At 54.2% G+C, this 18841-nt stretch overlaps 7 protein-coding genes across 7 annotated transcripts; 3 read left to right on the top strand and 4 right to left on the bottom strand.

Moving 5' to 3' along the window:
* Nucleotides 1–104: 104 nt before the first annotated feature.
* On the bottom strand, nucleotides 105–2207 carry J7T54_008069 (uncharacterized protein; the record flags this gene model as incomplete). Its single annotated transcript, XM_051502662.1, has 2 exons — nucleotides 105–1470; nucleotides 1522–2207. 2 exons carry the CDS (start codon nucleotides 2205–2207, stop codon nucleotides 105–107), a joined length of 2052 nt encoding a protein of 683 aa, XP_051365831.1.
* A 567-nt stretch (nucleotides 2208–2774) lies between these two features.
* Nucleotides 2775–5535, bottom strand: J7T54_008068 (uncharacterized protein; the record flags this gene model as incomplete). The annotated part of the gene is made up of 2 exons (XM_051502661.1): nucleotides 2775–5366; nucleotides 5422–5535. 2 exons carry the CDS (start codon nucleotides 5533–5535, stop codon nucleotides 2775–2777), a joined length of 2706 nt encoding a protein of 901 aa, XP_051365830.1.
* A 2968-nt stretch (nucleotides 5536–8503) lies between these two features.
* On the top strand, nucleotides 8504–9475 carry J7T54_008067 (Carboxylesterase-like protein; the record flags this gene model as incomplete). The annotated part of the gene is made up of 1 exon (XM_051502660.1): nucleotides 8504–9475. The coding sequence occupies one exon, from the start codon at nucleotides 8504–8506 to the stop codon at nucleotides 9473–9475; it is 972 nt and encodes a 323-aa protein (XP_051365829.1).
* A 133-nt stretch (nucleotides 9476–9608) lies between these two features.
* J7T54_008066 (COP9 signalosome complex subunit-like protein) lies at nucleotides 9609–10670 on the bottom strand (the record flags this gene model as incomplete). Its single annotated transcript, XM_051502658.1, has 2 exons — nucleotides 9609–10591; nucleotides 10643–10670. 2 exons carry the CDS (start codon nucleotides 10668–10670, stop codon nucleotides 9609–9611), a joined length of 1011 nt encoding a protein of 336 aa, XP_051365828.1.
* Nucleotides 10671–12905: 2235 nt separating this feature from the next.
* On the top strand, nucleotides 12906–13703 carry J7T54_008065 (Uracil phosphoribosyltransferase-like protein; the record flags this gene model as incomplete). The annotated part of the gene is made up of 3 exons (XM_051502657.1): nucleotides 12906–13085; nucleotides 13148–13247; nucleotides 13300–13703. 3 exons carry the CDS (start codon nucleotides 12906–12908, stop codon nucleotides 13701–13703), a joined length of 684 nt encoding a protein of 227 aa, XP_051365827.1.
* An 85-nt stretch (nucleotides 13704–13788) lies between these two features.
* J7T54_008064 (DNA ligase-like protein) lies at nucleotides 13789–16796 on the bottom strand (the record flags this gene model as incomplete). The annotated part of the gene is made up of 2 exons (XM_051502656.1): nucleotides 13789–16619; nucleotides 16667–16796. The coding sequence occupies 2 exons, from the start codon at nucleotides 16794–16796 to the stop codon at nucleotides 13789–13791; spliced, it is 2961 nt and encodes a 986-aa protein (XP_051365826.1).
* An 835-nt stretch (nucleotides 16797–17631) lies between these two features.
* J7T54_008063 (uncharacterized protein) lies at nucleotides 17632–18840 on the top strand (the record flags this gene model as incomplete). Its single annotated transcript, XM_051502655.1, has 1 exon — nucleotides 17632–18840. The coding sequence occupies one exon, from the start codon at nucleotides 17632–17634 to the stop codon at nucleotides 18838–18840; it is 1209 nt and encodes a 402-aa protein (XP_051365825.1).
* Between the last annotated feature and the right edge of the window lies 1 nt (nucleotide 18841).

The raw sequence follows: 18841 nt of genomic DNA, 5'->3' as shown, positions 1-18841 counted from the left end.
TACAAGGAGGGATTTCCCTCTTATCAAACATCAGCTCATAACGGGATAGCTATATGAAGTTCAATACAGACTCTAGAAAGGAAGCTATAATTGTTTTTACGCGTCTAATCAGGCCCGCCGAGTTCCTGAAGGACCTTGACGAATCCCTCGCCGAGTTCCTTGACCACGACTCTTACATCCGGCGCCTCTATCGCTGCAACATCACCTTCCCCCTCGCCAAACATAGTGTTCTTGTCGCTGATTATGCTTGTCTTCCCCATGGCAAGACTGTGCTTGACATCTTTTCCTCGTCGTATCGGCCCGACGGGCATGTCAGGGGTAACCGGTGTTGTGTCTAGGAGACTCTGCCAGCGGAAGAGGTATATGCCCGGGCCCGTCTGGCTGCCATCGTTTCCACCCACGCCACTTGATGTGCTAGTGAGAATACTCTGGAGGTCCTTGTGTGATAACCGACTCAACTCGCACAGGTGCTTGGCGTGCTTGTCCAGCGCTGCCATCACGTCTCTTCGCGAGGCTTCCGGAAGCCCGACAAACAGTGCTTCCAATCTTGTAGCCATGACGGATCGTTTCTGGTTCTCGGCAGGCGTTTGCCTGAACTTGACCACCACGTCCAGGCTCCATGTCTGCAGTTCCTCCCAGACCTCGGGGCAATTCTTCGCAACATCGTGTACCCATCGGTAGAAAATGTGCTTGTTCCTTCGCAACAGGCCCACGTAGTCCTCTACACTAGCTCGCTTTCCCTCCGAGCCTCGGCTGGTCGTGATAAATTCATCGATAAAGGCCTGGCCAGCCTCGAGATACTCGCGTAAATCGACACCTTGATGGACCATGCGGATGAACGGCTCGTAAGAAGCCACGAGCTCCTTTATCATCGTTGTGAAGTGATCCGGGGACTGACGACACAGAGCGGAGGTGATTGCGTCGCGGTCACGGACAGATAGGAGGGCAGAGTAGTACTGGAGTGCCGAGACGTGCTTAAGTTCGGAGAGCCCAGCCGCGAGCTCGGGCTCTGTCGTCGAGAGAATGGCGGTGACGATGGACTGTGATTGTGCCAGGCTCGTTTGCCGCACAGCGTCTCGCTCCACGCGCTCCCCCTCGCTAATGTAGTCTCGCAGTGTTTCGAGAATCTCGGAATCCGGCCGACCTTCGCCTTTGTCCTTCTCGATCTTTTCGGCGCTTTTCTTGAACTCTGCAGCGTCCCAGGACAGGACGAGGCTGATGATGCGCTGCAAAAGGTTCATTCCATCCTCCGCATTCGTCGTGAGGCCTACCCAGTTGGTGATGCCACCGAGGCTCATTTTTGCGAGCAACAGCCTGATGACTCCGTTGATCATTGACGCTGCGTTTCCTATCCGCAGGGTCTGCTTGAGCATTTTGTAGGGAATGAGTCCGTGTACGTTTTGTAGTAGCTGCAGGAGGTACTGTCCTTCCGGTGAGGTCACAAAGACGTGATGGATGAAAGTTGCAAGGCTGTGCTTGTTAGTCGCCATAGTCATGGCAAGAAGATAGACCACTACTCACTGAACGATGGCGTAGTCAGCAGCGCCCTTCATTGTGTCCGAGTGCGCCTCGAGGTCATCCGTCTCCACCATGTGAGGAAACATCTCTGTGACCAAGTTCCCATGTACAAGCTGCTGGACAAAGTCGTCCCAAGCCCGCTCCAGATCCTCGGCCTTGTTCAGATCGAGCTCCCCCTTCATTTCGTCGGTCTCGGCGACACCGCCAAGCACACCTCTGCCAACCATCTCAATGAGAGTGCTCGCCCCAGTGGCCAGAGTTTTCCTCAACCCCAGAGCTCCCTTGTCGTAGCTCTCGGATAGCCCTGCGTCGGCCAGTCGGCACAAAATACCCCGCACCCTCACCGCCCAGAAGTCTCGGGGAAGTTCCTTCAGCCATGGCAGAGGGAGGATGAATCGGGTAAGTAGAGTTTGCAGCACCGGGCTCGTAGACTTGGCGCTGTCTGAGTTGGATTCTATCGAGCTGCGTGCTGGCATAGGGCTTCGGAGTCGCGGGGTGTTGGGGGCTGTGGTGAACGGCGTTGAAGATTCGGTCTTCGATGCGACATTTGCGCTCCTAAAGGGATACCCATAGTTGGTCACGGCTTCGGAGTACTTGAAGCCTTCAATTTCAGCATACGTTTCATTGTGAGAGAGGATATCAAACAAGGCATTGAGCTGCTCCTCAGTGAGGGCGCGATCAGAGGACATAGCAGTCTCCGATGGCTCCAAGATCCGTTCACCAGCAGTGATCGGCCCAGGTTGATGGGGAAGATGCAAAGCGTCGAACTGGCTGGGGTCAAAAAATGACTCCAGGGGGACGCAGCCTGACTGGAGTCGCAGATGCAGGATTTAGGTAACCATCACCACAATAAGAGTGACGTCGAATTCATCAACAATTGCCCCCACCATCGTTAGTGCAATTCAGACTACCCTGTGGGATACTGTCCTGAGCACTGACTCCTTCCTGCCTCTATGGCGACCTTGGCGTCAACGTGTCGAGAAATCTTGCAAATCACGACAAGGTCAAGCATTATAGACAAGAAAAGTTTCGATTTGAAGGACTATTGTACATAGGAAATGTCGGTAGACCCTTTATCCATCCATCACTATTACACCTCATGGTATCACAAGAACAGGAAGACGTGAGGTACCCAACGCAAAACCAACAATCACAAACATCCGTCATTTCAGGCATAACATGTCCTCCTCACTCCTCTTTGACTCAAGGCTGGTTCGGCTGCGGGTAACGAGCGCCCCAAGACGGCTGACACTCTTCTAGACAGTGTTACCAGGCGCAACTGAACCGGCTGGCTGAACACCCGCGGGCAAGTTGCCGTAGGGAGCCTTGCCATTGAGACCGCCGTTGGTGACCCCGTTGGCACCGCCGTTAGCGTAGGATCCTTCACCAACGCCACCCAGATTGCCCAGAGGAGGGGCAAGACCAGAGCCCTGAGTATCAGTGGTGTGCCCAGCGATGGGAGCACCGTACCCAGTGCCGGAAGTACCAGTGGCAGGCGCGCCATATCCAGTACCAGCACCAGCGACCGCACCCGCACCCGCGCCTGCGAGACCAGCACCCTCGGCCTGGCGGCGGGGAGTAGCGTCGTGCGACTTGCGCTCGATTTTGGGAGCGGCAGGGATATTGTCGCTCTTCTTCGCACTGCCAATGGAGAACACAGGCGATTCCCACTTGTCACCCTTCCTAGCAAGCTCCTTGTACTCAGTGGCCTTGGAGCTGATGCCACCAGGGAGGTGGATGTTGGGGAAGATGCTGTCCTCCTGGGTCATGGCAACGTTGACTTTCTTGTCCTGGGCGACATCTTCGGCCTTCTTCTTGCCCTGGCGCATACGCTTCTGGAAAGCATCCGCGTAGCGCTTGTACATGTTGGGGGCTTGTTCGGGGTTATTCTTGAACTCTTCTTGTGCCTTGTCGGCCTCCTGCTTGACCTGGTACAAGAAATTGTCGAGCTCGTTGCACTGATCCATGATGGCCTTCTCGATGGCCTTCTGCAGGGCGGGGCGCATGGCCTTGAGGGCGATCGGCTTGAAGAGCTTGAAGAGCAGCTTATGCTTGGACTGAGTCACCTTCAAGTTGATGCCCTTGAAGTCAACGTCAACCTTCTCAACCTTGAAAAAGTTCTGGCGGTCTGACTTGTCGGCTGAGGACATCTTGACCTTGAAGGAAAGGCCTTCGCCAGGCAGAATGAGATCGGCAACACCAGTATCCGTGATGCTGGGGAACCCCTGCTTACGCTTGATGTGGTAGCTCACATCACGCAAATCCATCTGTACGCCAGCAACCTTGACTTCCATGGTGTTCTTGTGCTTGTTCGCAATCTTCTTGCGGCCCCAGCGGAAGTAATTGTCACTGGCGATCTCAAAGATGTTGGGGGCGAAGTTGTCAGACTCTAAGATCAAATTCTCAATGATGGCATCAAACTGGGGATCGGAGTACTCGATGCGAGGAATAGGAACGTAGGCAACATTCTCAAAGACGGCGGGGATGATAACGTCGCTGAGATCCTTGAGCAAGTGAGGCTTGAAGGTGGGCTTGCCGTTGGCGTCGTTGCCAAGGTGGAGGAACAACTTGGTAACAGCATCACCAAAGGCCTTGTTGTGGGGGTCCTTGTCGAACTGCTCGCCAACAAACTTGATCTCGTTCAGGACGCGGTCGGTGTGGACGCGGTATTTGTCACGGAGCAAGTACTTGCCCTGATCGTAGAGGCGATCCCACTGATGGGATGAGTCCTCATCGAGGATGTAGCCCTGCTCAAGGAGGCAGCGACGGATGTAGCGGTCAAGGCTCTTGAACCAGTTTCGCAACTCCTCGTCCTTCTCGGCATCCTTGTAGATTTGGTTGATCGAGGACCACAAGTCCTCAGTGGAAGTGCCGTTGGCAAAACGCTCGATGAGAGTGCGGAGATCGTCCTCAGCCTGAGCGAAACCGGAGCGAGTCTGCTTGGCAGTGTTCGCGCCACCCTGTCCGATAACGCGGCCATGGCGGCCGTAATTCTCAGCTAGACGCAAAATGGTCTGGACAGCCTCAGAGTAGTCGGGGTGCTGTTGGCATTCGAGAATCATCTTCTTTAGGCGGAAGATGACCTGTTCCTTACGCTCCTCGGGCATCTTCTTGTTGAAGTAATCCTTGGCCTTGCGACGATACTCCTCCTTCTTCTGCTTGGCCTTCTCCTTATTCTCCTCAGCCTCGCGCCTCGTCTCCTCGTCGGTGTTCTGGTTTTTCTTCTCCTGGACTACATCGCGAGCGGCTTGCTCGGCAGCGCGAGAATCGCCGTTGGACTTCTGTGCGTTGGCGGCAGCGTTGGCGGCATGCTTGGCGTCTTCCTTGGGTTTTCCGCCGTACACCTGCTGAGCCTGCTTACGGAGCTTATCCTTGGACAGGTCGGGCTTCTCGTGCCAGACGTTGTCGTCGGCGGGGCGGTCCATATTGGCCAGGGCATCCTCCGAGGGGCGCACCTTGTTGGCCGCGTTGGAAGCGGCGTCGCCGGACATGTCGCGGAGGAGGGTAGTAAAGTCCTGCAACATCTTGCGAAATTGACCGTTGGTGATCAACAGGGTGCCAAGAGTCTTCACACCCCTGAGGGCCTCGTCGCCATCGCGCTTGGCATCGTCCTTGGCGACTGGGACATTGGGGCCCTGGATCGACTTGTAGTCGTAATGCGAGGTTTGCCAGACAAAGTCCTGAAGAAGGTTGCCCTGGTTCTTGGAAAGCAGAAGCTTTTTGGCCTCCTCAACAACATTCTTAGTGTCCTGGACAAGCTGCCTGCCTTCCTCGGAAAGCTTGTTGGAAGGGGTCTTGAGCGCCTTGCTCTCGAGGAAGCTGTTGAGTGCGACGTCGACCTGATCGTTCTGTGATATACGTTAAAAGTTTGTTCTCGCCGATTCAGGTAAGACGGCCACTTACCGACGGAATTTTGCCCTGCTGGAAGGCGCTGATGATGCCGTAGATCTGGAGCTTGCGATTGACGTCGGCCTCCTTTTTCTCCTTATTGACAGGACGATTCACGCTGGTAGCCATCTTGGTGTCCTAGCTTGATGCTAGTGGTCACGAGGTGGTGATATTAGTTGTCCTGGTTGATATGGACGCCTTCGTCGCGGCGTCTGAGGGGGATAGTAAAGGAAAGATTGGATTCAGATGAACCCGGGTATCACTAATGTATTATGGGACTCGTATGGGGTATCGAGGGGGTATAATAAACAACGGATTGATGTTCTGAGGCAGCTGGGAATAAGTATCGAGAGAAGGAAGAAGAGAAGAGAAAGAACAAGTGATCAGGGAGGTGCGACGGGGAATTCAGCACAAAGTTTATACTGCGCCCCTACATGCCAACTTCCCATTACACATGCACTAGCGATGATGAGCTCAGTTATCCCAGAGCAGCCGGCATCAGGTTCAGAAGCAGTATGCACCGGGGACGCGTGTTGGGTACGTACCGGTACCTTGCCGCTGCGTTCAGTTGACTGGCAATGGGCCGCTGCCAATGTCTCAAAGGCCAAGGGCTGGCGGTGCGCAACGGTGACGTCTTGCTGAAAAGTTCGGTCGCACGTACCGGTACGTTGCCAGTCGCTGCTCCCGGGAACGGTTCTTGCGTGCGGTGAAGCTCCAGCTGAGCTAGCGGCCTCAATGACAACAAGCTTGAAGCTCTAGGCCGAATTAGCTCCTTCTTGGCTTGGTGACGAGTTCCCATACGTCACCGGTCTAGGCCAAGCACTAACACGTTTGCGGCAGGTTGTCGCCAGCAATTGCTAGCGCACTAGCCTGGTGAATCAGATTGGAAGCTGGAGCCCGATCGCTGATCTGCAGACTGCAGCGCTGACTGAGCCCTGACGACATTCGACGGTTCTACCCCCTCGCGGCAATGGGCAATGGTGCATTTGCTCCGCTGCTTTGAATTCAAGTTGAGGGCATCGCAAATGTCTGGATGCCCTGCCAGGTGGCACTGTCCAATCGCCCTTCCCACTCGATCAATTAATTGCGCTCCAGTCCTTTCCATCCCTCCTTGCTCTTCTTGTCTCATCGTGTGGCTTGTTGGAGGCTTCGGGACGCAGCTGTACCGCATTTAAGGTTCCACTGCTGGGGAAACTGGCTCCTCGATCCAGCAGATGGCGTCGAGGTAACTTAGTTGAGCCGAAATTGTCTCCAGAATTCCAGGGGTGGACTCAATACTTTTCTGCATTGAGCAACGTCTAAGACCGGTTTGGCTTCAAGGCCGTTTCACTACGTAGTCGAGTCTTTCCTGGTCATGCCCTCTGTTCATGCGCAGCACGTAAGGGTTGCTTGTCTGTCTGGCCGTTGTGCCCTGGCAGATCGTGAATCCTCCTAGATCTGAGGGCATCGGTCGGACATTTCCCTCGGGCTGCAGATCTAAATTTTCATCCAATTCACCATGCTTCCATGAAATTTCAATCTTGCAAGGGGCATGAAGAAAATGCGGCAGCCATGTTGGTTTTCTTTCTCGTGCCGCTGATGTCATATGACGCCGGTCGGAATGGACATCAGTCACAAGAACTTCATTAGTGATACTCTATACTGCGTAATTTGCTCCGGCTGAAGGCAACGACACTTGCATCTTGCGACACAAACTACCAGGTAAAGTACGGATACTAGTGTAGACTACAAGTAACTCTTTGAACCCTGTTGGGGGCTTTTGCGCATCCCTTCCGATGACGTCGATATTACTTCGGCGATTCTGCAATGCTTCGCCCAAGAAGTTGATGAAAGGCCTAATACTGTAATTGGTAGTGAGGCTGTGCTCTGCGAGTTTCGCTTTAGAAATTGCCAATTGCGCCGGCTAACAAACGTCGCTTCGTGTGCCAATCTAAGCATGCACTCGTTTTCGTTTGCCAGTGCCACCAGTTCCTGTGTGGAAACACGACACAAAAGACATGGCAATGCCAGCTGGTCATAACGAAGTTTGCATCAATCACTACAATTCGACCTAAGCTCAATGACGGTAGCTCTAGAGAGAAGCACGAGCTAGAACTCGCACATCAACCGGGAGCTAGCTAGGCGGATCATAATGAATGCCATCCAGTACCTCTTGCTATAGCGAAAGGCAAGGGGGCCTGGAGTTTTGAATACGCGTGAATACCGACATTTGGGGATGCCAAGCTTCTCATACGTCGCCAAGGCCAGGCCGCCCCGCGGTGTCTGACTACCCTGTAACAGATAGGACTTGCCATCGCTGCCATCACCCGCCACTGTCAGCTTCGTTTGAATAAAGATCCTTGATTTCATGAGTTGAATTTGCACTCAGATACTGTCATAGTTCGGGACAAGTCCGTCCCCAAGGGCCTAGCTGAATGACAAGGTGGTTTGTCAAAACAGTTGGCCACCTGCTTGTCGCTGAGTCAGAGCATACTTGTGATTCTTCCATACGAAATTAGTCTTTTGTCTTCAGTAATCCGAGTGAGAATCAAAACAACAAGTTATCAACAAAGGACAGTGTTGAAGGATCAAAACCGAGCAACGTAGATTCGGGACGACACACGAGTCAGCGGGCTTCCGTGGGTCCGGGCACCTGACTCAGCCTCGGTTGCCGTTTTCCTGCGTGTGAGGGGATTTAAACATTGACATAGGTCGGAAGGCTTGCAGAGCAATGGTCTATAATGAATTGCGCGGCATTTGAAATCGTTCAATTGAGGATGGATGGTCGAAGAACACCAGTCGTAGGTTCATGGCTAATTCACCGAGTCCAATGTGACTTCTAGCGAGAGAATTGCCATTGCGATGAACCCCGGATGAAGCTTGACAACATGAACTGAACCCCGGAAAACGCGAGCTCAGCAACTGCATGTTCCTGAGCTTCTCCGCACCCCACATTCAATACTTAGTTTAGGGTCATGAACTGGGGCAGTTGTAGAGTTGGGAAACTTGATAAATCGCGGCATGCCCTGCCTGCACGTACTTGGTACATACCTGACCCTCCACCCTACTTCCCATTCATTCACCTTTCCGGCGTAATCTTTGCCCAAAATCTGTAGCCATGGCCCCCAACAAACCAGCCTACGACCCCGAGCTGGCCGTCGTGCTCGACGCCTTCCCGGCAGGCGATATTACGCCCGAGTCCATACCTGCGCTCCGCAAGATGCAGAATGACGCTGCGAACCTGGAGATCACCCTTTCCGGTAACGAACCTTTTACACACCAAGAAAAGACGTTCAGAGGCCCCAATGGTCCCGTCACGATATCCCTCTTCTATCCCAAGGACAAGGCCACCACGCCTCGACCGGCCATCTACCACATGCACAGCGGGGGCATGATCTGCGGGAACAGATTTACTTTCTTCAAGGATCCTCTTCGGTGGGCAAAAGCAGCTGGTGCCGTGGCCATTACGGTAGAATACCGGTTGGCCCCGGAAAACCCCTTTCCAGCAGGCCTCAACGATTGCTATGCTGGGCTGCAATACGTGGCAGAGCATGCTGCGGAACTGGGTCTCGATGCGGACAGATTAATGGTCAGCGGACAGTCTGCTGGAGCTAACCTGGCGGCTGCTGTGGCAATCATGGCGAGAGACCGGAAAGGACCCAAGCTGTGCGGCATGCTGCTCGATTGCGGCATGTACGACGACCGAGGGAAGACTGCAAGTATCAATCAGTACGTCAAGGACGGAACATGGACGCGAGGCTCAAACGAGACAGCGTGGACGGCGATACTGGGCAGTCAGGTTGGCAAGGCCAATGTTGACCCTTTGGCGGCCGTCGCCCGGCAGACGGACTTGGGAGACTTGGCTCCTGCCTACATCTCCGTCGGATCAGCTGAAGGATTCCGTGACGAGAATGTTGAGCTGGCCAAAAAGATTTGGGCGGCGGGAGGCCAAGCTGAGGTGCACGTGTGGCCAGGAGGTTACCATTGCTTTGACATGCTCGCACCGGATGCTGCGATTTCAAAGGCTTGTATCCAGGCCAAGGTGGCCTGGGCAAAGAAGACATTGAGTGAGCCACTGTCAAAGCTGTAGTTGCTCAATTAGCGCTTTCCCTTCACTACGATGCTTGCGTACCCGAGAAACGGAGGGGAAGAAAAATTCATATTCCATTCCCTGCCAACACCTTCTAATATGCCTCAGAACGCCGTACCGAAATTCACCACCCTCATACCGAGTCTTTTGTGACGAGATCATTGAACAACTCGGCCTTGACTTGGCTTGCAATCAATCCCGTCCTTTCCTTGCTAGCAATAGCATTGACCTCCTGCGCCATCTTCTCCACCTGTTTGTCCGGCGCCTTGGATATGCCCCATGCTCCCCTGGAGCGAGATAGTTGTTTCGTAGCCTGCTCAATCTTTTTGCTCAGATCGAGCATCTGCTTGTTTCCGTACTCGCGATTTGTGAGGAGTGGGTTCTGGCTGAGGGTCTGCACCCAGTACTTGTGCCACAACTGCTCAAGCAAGTGGGATTCGAGAGTGCTCTTGAAGTGTGACACCTCCAAGCTGTAGTAACGACTGGCGTGAGCGCCGAATTCGGCAGCTTTGTCGAGGGGAACAGCCTCGAATCCATCGGAAGTTGTCGCGGACCCAGACACAGAAGCGCCCGTGGCATCGGCAGGGTAGGTCCGGAAGGCCCCAATTTCGACTTTGCCGCCGCTGATGGTACGGTCGGGGTCAATGACGACGGCGAGAAAGGGATCTTGAAATTGCTGCTGCATAGCCTCTGTCTCAACATCGATGCCGCTGAGCCAGCACCCGTAGCCGGGATGACTGTGATACCAGCCCACTACATTCTCGTGCCTGCCCTGGTCGCGACACAGGTCAAGGTATTCGATAATGTATTCGTTCGCCTCGCCTTGCGCATTGACTCGTGTCTCGGTTCCTTCAACAGGAAGACGAAAGGCATCGGTAACGATAAAGGTCTCTTGCTCGATGTAGCCCTGCATCAAGCCCATGATCTCCAGCGAGCCGCCCGAGCGGGCGTGCATGGCCATCTTGATCAGCGCGACAGCACTAATGCGGACATGCTTGAAGTAGTTATGGTCCTTCCTCCACGGCTTATCGTTCTGGGGAGCTTTCTGGGCTTCTGGGTCGTAGTTGTAGAGTGCATCGCGCTTCGGATCCACGAGCTGGACGTTGTTCTCGTGCACTGGGATAGTCATTAGATTCAAGGTCTAGGGTCAGCGCATGGGGGACTCACTCCAACCGCCAAAAGCCGATTTCTCCATCTTGTCGGCGCGCCGACTGTGTGAACAAGCAACTATCGTCCACGATCGGCCTTGCGTGGGCGTGGAGAGGGCAGTGAACAACCGCTGCCTGCTACTACATGTACATGTATCCGCCCCGCACCCGCGCTATCGGAGCATTGAACTGCCTATCGATAAGAGCTCATGACGGGCGACCCTACCTGGTATCTCACCTACCAGTCAGTGTCCAGAGGGTTATTGTGCTTAAGGTACCTAAAGAGAAGCTATTGTTTACTTTTTACTAGAAACTTGACCAAGGAGAGTCGTCTGAAAGAACACTGCCTGATCAAACCCAGACGTAGCTAGGATTAAAGATCCTCAACACAACGAACTGCATCAGTCACTCGACAAAGCTGCCGTGGAGTTGATGTACAGAAATGTGTTCGTCTAAACAGCTACAATATTGGTTCACGTCGCGCATAAGAATGCATCAAAACCATCGCTCCATCTAAGGCCACCCATTATCGCAATCAAGACGGCCAAGGCAACCAGTACGCTCGTAGTTCCGTACACATACGCGTGTCTCTTTCTCAAAGCCGAAAGCTCAACAACCCATGTTGATATCGTAGTCAAGCACCCACAGAAGCCATCCTCAGCTCCTTGCAGAACTTGGCATCCCACGACACCACCGATCTGAGCATGCGCAATGTCCCAGCACGTGCCGAGTACTGCCGTGCCAAAAACGTTGGCGATGAACGTGCCAAGAGGAAAAGACGCAACCTTGCCGTTGAGGAAAAGGGAAAGGTAGAACCGCAGTACGCACCCAAGAGGCGCGAAAACTATTGCAAAGACTGCACGACCTCTCCATGCGTCAGCGGGTGGGAAGATGGCTAGGAAGACCGCGCCAAGCCACGAGCCAAAACCAAGAATCACCATGGCGGGATCCAGGAATCTATGCGTAAGCTTGTGCGGAACCCTAGGCGTCCACCGTCCCATACCCATCGCTAGGTGAACACCGACGACAAAACCAGCGAAACTCATTGCGGTCGTTGCGAGTATGACGGCCAGCAAGGCCATGAACGAATAGCCCCCATTTCGATTTGACGTGACTTGGATACCCGGCGTGGGAAGATCGTTGGATATTGCAAGGAAAGCATCCCTGATGAAGGTAGAGAAGCTCGTGAAGCTCCCACAGAAGCCTGTTGAAAGCCCCACGTAAAGCGGGACAGTCTTCTTCACAGCCATGTGAGCTTTTCGCCTTTCTGCTTCCGTATCACCAGTTTCCACATCACTCTTCTTCGTGACCCCCTGATGGTTCTTGTCATGCCCTTGATCTCGGAACAGCCTCTGATCTTGAACAAGAAATCCCATGACCATGCTTCCACCGACATTAGCCCATATGGTACTGAAGACCACCGGCGATCCGGGATAGAGTGTCAGGGCAGTCAGGCCAATGCGTGCCAATGTTCCCAAGATTGAGAAGAAGACGAGGTATGAGAGTACACAAAGCTCGACGACCCATCTCAATAAGCTCTCGCGCGCTGTGGGGACAGCTTGAGGTTCAGAGACGCGACGAGGGCCTCGGATCTCTTCCAGAGTGTGCCGGGCAGGACTTTCTTCCGAAATTCCAAACGAACCGCTGGGCGCGAGCTCATTCAGGTTGCCGTATTCTTCAGGTAGATCGAATCCTGGAGTTGAGGTCTCGCCATTGCTGCTGTTTCGCTGCTCGAGCCGGATTGGCGCTGAAACGCTACGCTGGGCGGCCATGTCGATACCGATCCCCCGGTGCACGATGTTGGAGCGAGCCTGGTTCAAGCCACGCTTAGCGATCGGCCAAAGTTGTCGCGCCTTGGAAGTTGTCTGCTTCCAAGTAGACGGCACTTCAGGCGCGTCATGTTGGCATCGGGGCGTTATTTGTGTGAAAAGTATTGGAGGACGACAGCGCGGGTATGACGGCACAACACGTCGGAAAAGCAGATGAGATAGATGTGTAGGGTAGGCAAGTATTTGAGCTCTAACTTAACTTAACTTAGCCTTGGCGATACGTACCGGTACGACTGGGGCTGCGCCTTCTCTTATCGAAGGTCCCCTCTTCCCCACACTCAGGCTGCCCGGAGCTCTACTGCCCCACCTGAGCTCCGCCGCGCCCTTCAACACCACCGTCCTTATCACATGAACATACGTATTATCTCTCCCTTACGTTTATGCCCTCTACTTGATCATCCATAGACATTCCTAGACACTGGGATTTATTTTGCCCGATACCCCAGAGTCACCATGTCATCACTCCCTGCTAGTGTCCGTGTATCACAACACCCCAGTCTCAAAGCCAAGCTCTCCCAACTACGGTCGAAAGCCGCCAGCCCTAGGGAGGTCAAGACTTTAGTTCACGAGATATCGCTTCTCCTTGCTGCCGAAGCACTCGTTACGGCTCTGAAGTCCACAGAAGGTCCCAAGGTTAGCGAAATATCCTCGTGCGGCATCCCAGGGACGAGAATCGCAACTGACAGCCCAACCAGAACCAGACACCCCTTGGGTTTGAGTATGTCTCGTCAAGAATCTCGCCGGGTAATATCTGCATTGTTCCCATTCTGCGCTCTGGCCTAGGAATGGTAGAAGGTAAGCTCGTGTCTCGTCACGGATCATGTACGTACCCTGCTTACGAAGCTAGCTGTGCAAACGATGCTCCCCGACCCCGTCCCTGTGCACCACCTTGGCATGTACCGCGAGCCGACCACCCTTGATCCTGTCGAATACTACAACAATCTCCCCCAACACATTCCGTCTTCTTCAGAAGAGGATTCATCGACCCTCGCCATCGTCGTCGACCCTGTAATCGCCACGGGAGGAACATGCGCTGCTGCCATCAGCACGTTGCGCGAGTGGGGAGCCAAGCGTGTCCTCGTTCTAGCTGTCGTTGCCGCCGAAGAGGGCCTGCGGAAAGCAGCAAGTGAATGGCCAGAAGGCTCGGAGGTCTGGGTAGCAGGCGTGGACGGTGAATTGACCAAGGAAGGCATGTTGAAGCCAGGTCTGGGCGATGTCGGCGACCGCCTGTTCTTGACCATCGGCAAATAAGCTTGCAAGGTAATTAGGTTGCACGGGGTCGGTTTGGTAGCGCTTGGGATCTGGTTTCACAGTATTCTGAGTCCGCTTTCTAGATTCATAGAATAGCATAGGGTTCCTCGTCAACTAAAGTCTTCTCCTTCCAACAGTCTTCCACCCACTGCCCGCGAACAAGTCGGGGTATCTGGCTCCTCTTGGACAGGGCTTTGCGGATAGTGTCTGCCGCTTCACCGGCTTGCATCGGATCCTCAGCTATCAGGACGATGTGTGTGACATCCGCGTCTTCCATGCCCTCGGCAACCCGACCTCCCGAGAATCGGATCCAATTGACCAGCTTCTTGAGATTGGGCAAGTCAGAGTCCTCGACTGCTTTGAGGTGCACAACGCTTCGCTCCAAGATCATCCCGTGAAGATCGTTCAAGCCTTTACCCCTCTTTTCCAAGTCTTCGAGGAACTGGCGCCTGCCGAAAGCACCAATGTCCTCGTGTATGGGCATATCCGCGAGAATGTCCCTGAGTTCATCAGTGGACACATCTCTGGCGTAGCTGTCCCCGAACTGATCTGTGTTTTCTTCCGCCGCCATCTTCAGAGCCTCGGAAGCATGAAAGAGGTGCCGTGGCTCAAATGGCAGGGCAAAAGTGCGGTCGCTCGAGTCGAGACAGTCTTGGATCCATCTAGGCGAGATCAAGTCGGCGTCGCCACTCTTCATCAGACTGGCCACTTTGACGACCCTCTTGCCTGCAACGAGTATCATGTTGGTACCCGGCGCGGCGCGTTGGGAAATAAGTCCGCCATTTTCTTTGATGAGTGTTTCGAGTTCTGTTTTGGTCTTCTTGAAAGGCTTCAGTGATTCGGAAAGGATGCAGAACTCCAAGCCCTTGAAGATCTGTCCCCTTTCGCCGGCAAATTCCGCTGGTGCGGCGTCTTCGCCTGCAATGACGAGGTCTCTCTTGACCCGCTTCGTACTTTTCCTCCGGCGGTTCTCCAATGTCATGGCTTTCTCATGGAACTCTTCATCTACCTTCTTGCGCAGCTCCTGAAACTCCTCCAACGAAAGCGCCGAGTCCCAGGGCCGGTCCGGTCGAAGCCGTCGTAGGCGCGGAAATCGAAGTGTGAATCCTCTCGCAAATTGATCGCTGGCCCCAACACTCGCCGCCTTTACCGATACGACAAACGAATTGCTCGGTCTGATCCACACATCCGGGCGCTCGTACTGCTTGGCCTCCCCACCGCCGAGTTCAATGTACTCACTTGGCGGGTTCTTCCGATCCCAGGGAATCCACTTCCCCTCTGTCTTGTGTCTGATCAGTGCATAATCATCGGCTTTGAAGCCACCGCCGACCTTGAAAAAGCTGAAACACTTCTCGGGGTTTGCACCCGCACGTATGTGATTCTGAGTGACGCGGAGACCGCACAGGAAGCTGGATAGATTGCCTCCTCTCCTTCCAGAGCCATAGTAGCCGCCAATGACCACGCAGTCGAGTGATTCACCAAACTCGTCCATGTATTCAGGCTTCACCTTGATCCAATCATCGTTGCGGCTGTTCAGACGATACATGGAGCGCGGGTTCTTAAGGACGAGTCCTTCCGATGCGTTGGCGACCACGTCGCGTAACAGAGGCTGGATAGCATCGGGACCCGTGGCAACCGTGTGAGGATGAATCTCGAGGCGGCGGTGTACTGGTTTGACCGCCCTCTCCAGGGCCTTGAATCGATCTCGAAGCGTGTATTGCGTGAGCTGCTTGTCGTTGAGGTAAAGAATGTCGAATACACGAAAGATGGGCCGATGGCCTGCATTGTCCGACGTGGAGTTGTTACTGCATTCCGAGAGGGCGGCCGTTTTCAGGGTGCCAAACGCTACAATCTTGTCCACATCCATGTCCCACTCGATCATCTCGCCGTCCAGAATCAGGTTGCGTACGCCCGAGGTAAAGGCATGTCCAAGGTGCCGCGTCAGCGAAGACTGATCATCCTGGAAACCATTGCCGTAGAGGTACGTGTAATCCTTGGCCTTGCGTGACCAAAAGCAAAAGCGGGTGCCGCCTGGGTGATCTGCGTCCGCAACCATGTGCATCTGCATACGCTCGCCATCGAGCTTCTCCTCGATCCAGTACTCTGGGTCGTCCTCGGTAGGCCGCAGGAGCTCAGTCATCTTCTGGAAAGAGGTCGACAGCTGGAATTGGGCAAGCTGCGGCTGGAAACACTGCATCAGGGCAATGCCCGCTTCTTCCTGCTCCAGGCGTGTTGATGGATCATGGAGCTCCCAGCACACTCTTTTCAGACTCGAAGACACGGAGAACAGTGCTTCACCGTCAGGGTGCCATAGATCCAAAATAGTCCTCTCGGTTGCGCCAACCTTCATCTGCTTTAGAATGATGCGGATGATCCACATGATTTCTTCGGCATTCATACGGTTGTAAAAGACCTCAAAGACCCGCAGATTCTCTTGCTCGCCGGCGGACGCCGCCAGTCTGTCAAGCTGGACGTTGACCTCGGCGATGGTCATATCGCCGGGCTCTATCCTCATGGGTCGTTTGGATATCACCTCGAAGCAGCGCCCAGCAAAGTCGCCCGCAAGACGAGAAGCCGTTGTCTGACCCGGCAGTTTCCAGTGGAGCAGATTGTACCCATCTTCCGAGTTCTTATCAATCTTGATCAATTTGACAAGCAACTTGCCAATGGCATTCTCCTTTAAGCCGTACACGCCACGATCGCGGTCTTTGTCGGGGAGAATAATCCTCAGCGCGGGGTAGAAATCATGGCCGACTTCTTTCCTCCATCTCGTGACGAATCTCTCAATGACATGGCGCCTCTGTTCATGCGGCGACAGCTTCATCTGGCCACGAGGCCCTTGCTTGCGCCCCCCAGGTCCTGCAGTCGGCTGTTTCTTGTTCTCGTTAAGAGGGTTGAAAAGCTCCTGGTACAGTTCTGAGAATCTGAGAGTCTTGGAATGATTTCTTGGTCGATTAGGAAACCTTTGGTCGTCAGCGAGTGCTCTCCCCTTGGAAGGCTGGTTTCGGACTTGTCGTCTAGCTCCGCCTTTGACGCGCCATATTGCAGGTCATCTTCGATGGCGGCATCCTTGCTGACAGCGGTGTCTGCCATCGTGGCTGATGTTTTCACTACGCCTGATTGCAAGAGGCGAAGAAAGCAATGTCGGACCGTCCACGTGGAAGCTACTTAAGAGCGTCTCATCTCTTTTTGATCGTAATCTCACATTATTGCTAGGAGAGTCGAGACTGGAAGTCAACCAGGCAAAGTGGCGTGCTGTTCACGTTCTGTCAGTTGAGAGCTGTGATCGCACCATAAGCCGCAATTAGCACGTGGTTGGCTGCCTAGCTGGGTTTGAGACTTCCAGCCTCCAGGCAGGCGCGTGGTCATAGTTAATGAGCCACAGCTGTAATTACCCGGTAGTCACCACTAGCGAGCTTGATTACATAAGGACGTCATTTTATCAACGATTCACTCTGAGGTCCGTACCCGGTCATCGTCTTTGCGGTGACCTCATCCCGAACTCACGGCCCGTATGGAACAGCGGATTTCGGACATCCGAAGTGCTAGATTTCCCGATGATCCCTATTCTTATGGATACTACGTGCGCCCACGGCTAAATCGGCAACAATGGCGCTCGATTCTTCTCATAATGTTCAGCGTCCGATGCTCGCGTACCTTTGGGATGGCTGGGACTTTGGACTCGGATCGAGTTATCTGCGCCTCATCATTGACGTCAGATGCGATGCCACGACTCGCGACACATGTATATACGTGTTTGAAGCCGCCCGATTCGACGAGACGCAAGCCGTAGACAGCTACTGATTGTCATCGCAAGTGACCATTGGCGAATGCCCCAACCTCAACAATCCCCGTCTCATCGCATTCTCACCCATTTGTGAACGACTGGAGCCTCGCGATGCTGCAACTATCCAGCTATCTACCAGCAATGCCACGCAACGTCGCCAACCTCCGGGACAATCTTGCCCAACTCAAAGACTTTTTGTCTTATTTGTCGACAGTAGAGGGTGATTTATCAAACATCACGGCGCCCCCTTTTATTCTTGCTGCGAAATCAGCCATCGAAGTGCCCGCCGCGTGGGCCTCACGTCACGACTTGTTCCTCGCGCCTGCTGACGAGCCGGATCCACAGTTGAGGGCGACTCTTGTTGCGAAGAACTACCTGTGCAGTCTGAAGCAGCTCGTCGACGAGGGCGGCGACAACGCAGCAAAGAAACCCCTGAACCCATTCCTGGGCGAGCTTTTCATTGGAACCTTGGGCGAGGGTGTCAATACCACCAGGTTGATCACGGAGCAGGTCTCACATCACCCACCCGTGACGGCCTGTTACATGCATAACGAGGAGCATGGCATCTCGTCGCGAGGCTTTGTTGCGCAGCAGACGTCATTTGGCGCGTCGAGCGGTGTTGTCGTGAAACAGATGGGATACGCAGTCGTTCGAGTCGACAAGTACGACGAGGACCACCTTATGACGATGCCCACCCTGCTCATCAAAGGACTCACGACCGGGTCGCCCCACCCGGAATTGGGAGGCCCCTGCTACATCAGCAGCTCCAGCGGCCCTCTGACCAAGATCGAATTTGGCACCACCGGCACGTTTGGGCTGGGCAGGAAGAATATGGTCCAGGCCACAATCTACAAGACGCCCTCCATGAGGGATATCCTCTGTGAATTCTCCGGCCACTGGGACGGCAAAATGGCCATCAAAGATTCAAAGGGCGAAATTCTCGAGGAATTCCAGGCCGACGACCTGCCGCCCATCAAGCCCACTGTCCGACCCATTGAGCAGCAGACGACGTGGGAATCTCGACGGGCATGGAGCAAGGTGTTTGAGGGCATCTACGAAGGCAACGTGCACAAGATCCACAAGCATAAGAGTGCGTTGGAGGAGGCCCAGCGCGCTTTGCGCGAAGAGGAGAGGGCGAGAGGTTCATCGTGGGAGCCATGCTTTTTCACGAACCGGCCCGAAAATGCTCGCGTCGCCTCTCTGCTCAAGGATCTGCCAGAGGAGGTGCGCAGTGAGCTTGCCCCAACAAAGACGGCTGGGTCGTGGAACTCGGTTGGCATCGGGGCGGCCGAGAACATTATCAGTCGACTACACGCCCTCCACGCCAACAGCCCTACCAGCACGAAGTGAA

The sequence above is a fragment of the Emericellopsis cladophorae genome (genome assembly GCF_022114955.1).
Source record: "Emericellopsis cladophorae strain MUM 19.33 chromosome Unknown NODE_3_length_1261782_cov_116_963312, whole genome shotgun sequence".
Taxonomy (NCBI): domain Eukaryota; kingdom Fungi; phylum Ascomycota; class Sordariomycetes; order Hypocreales; family Bionectriaceae; genus Emericellopsis; species Emericellopsis cladophorae.
The sequence above is the reverse complement of the archived record's forward strand: the minus strand, read 5'-3'. Positions and strand labels throughout refer to the sequence as shown.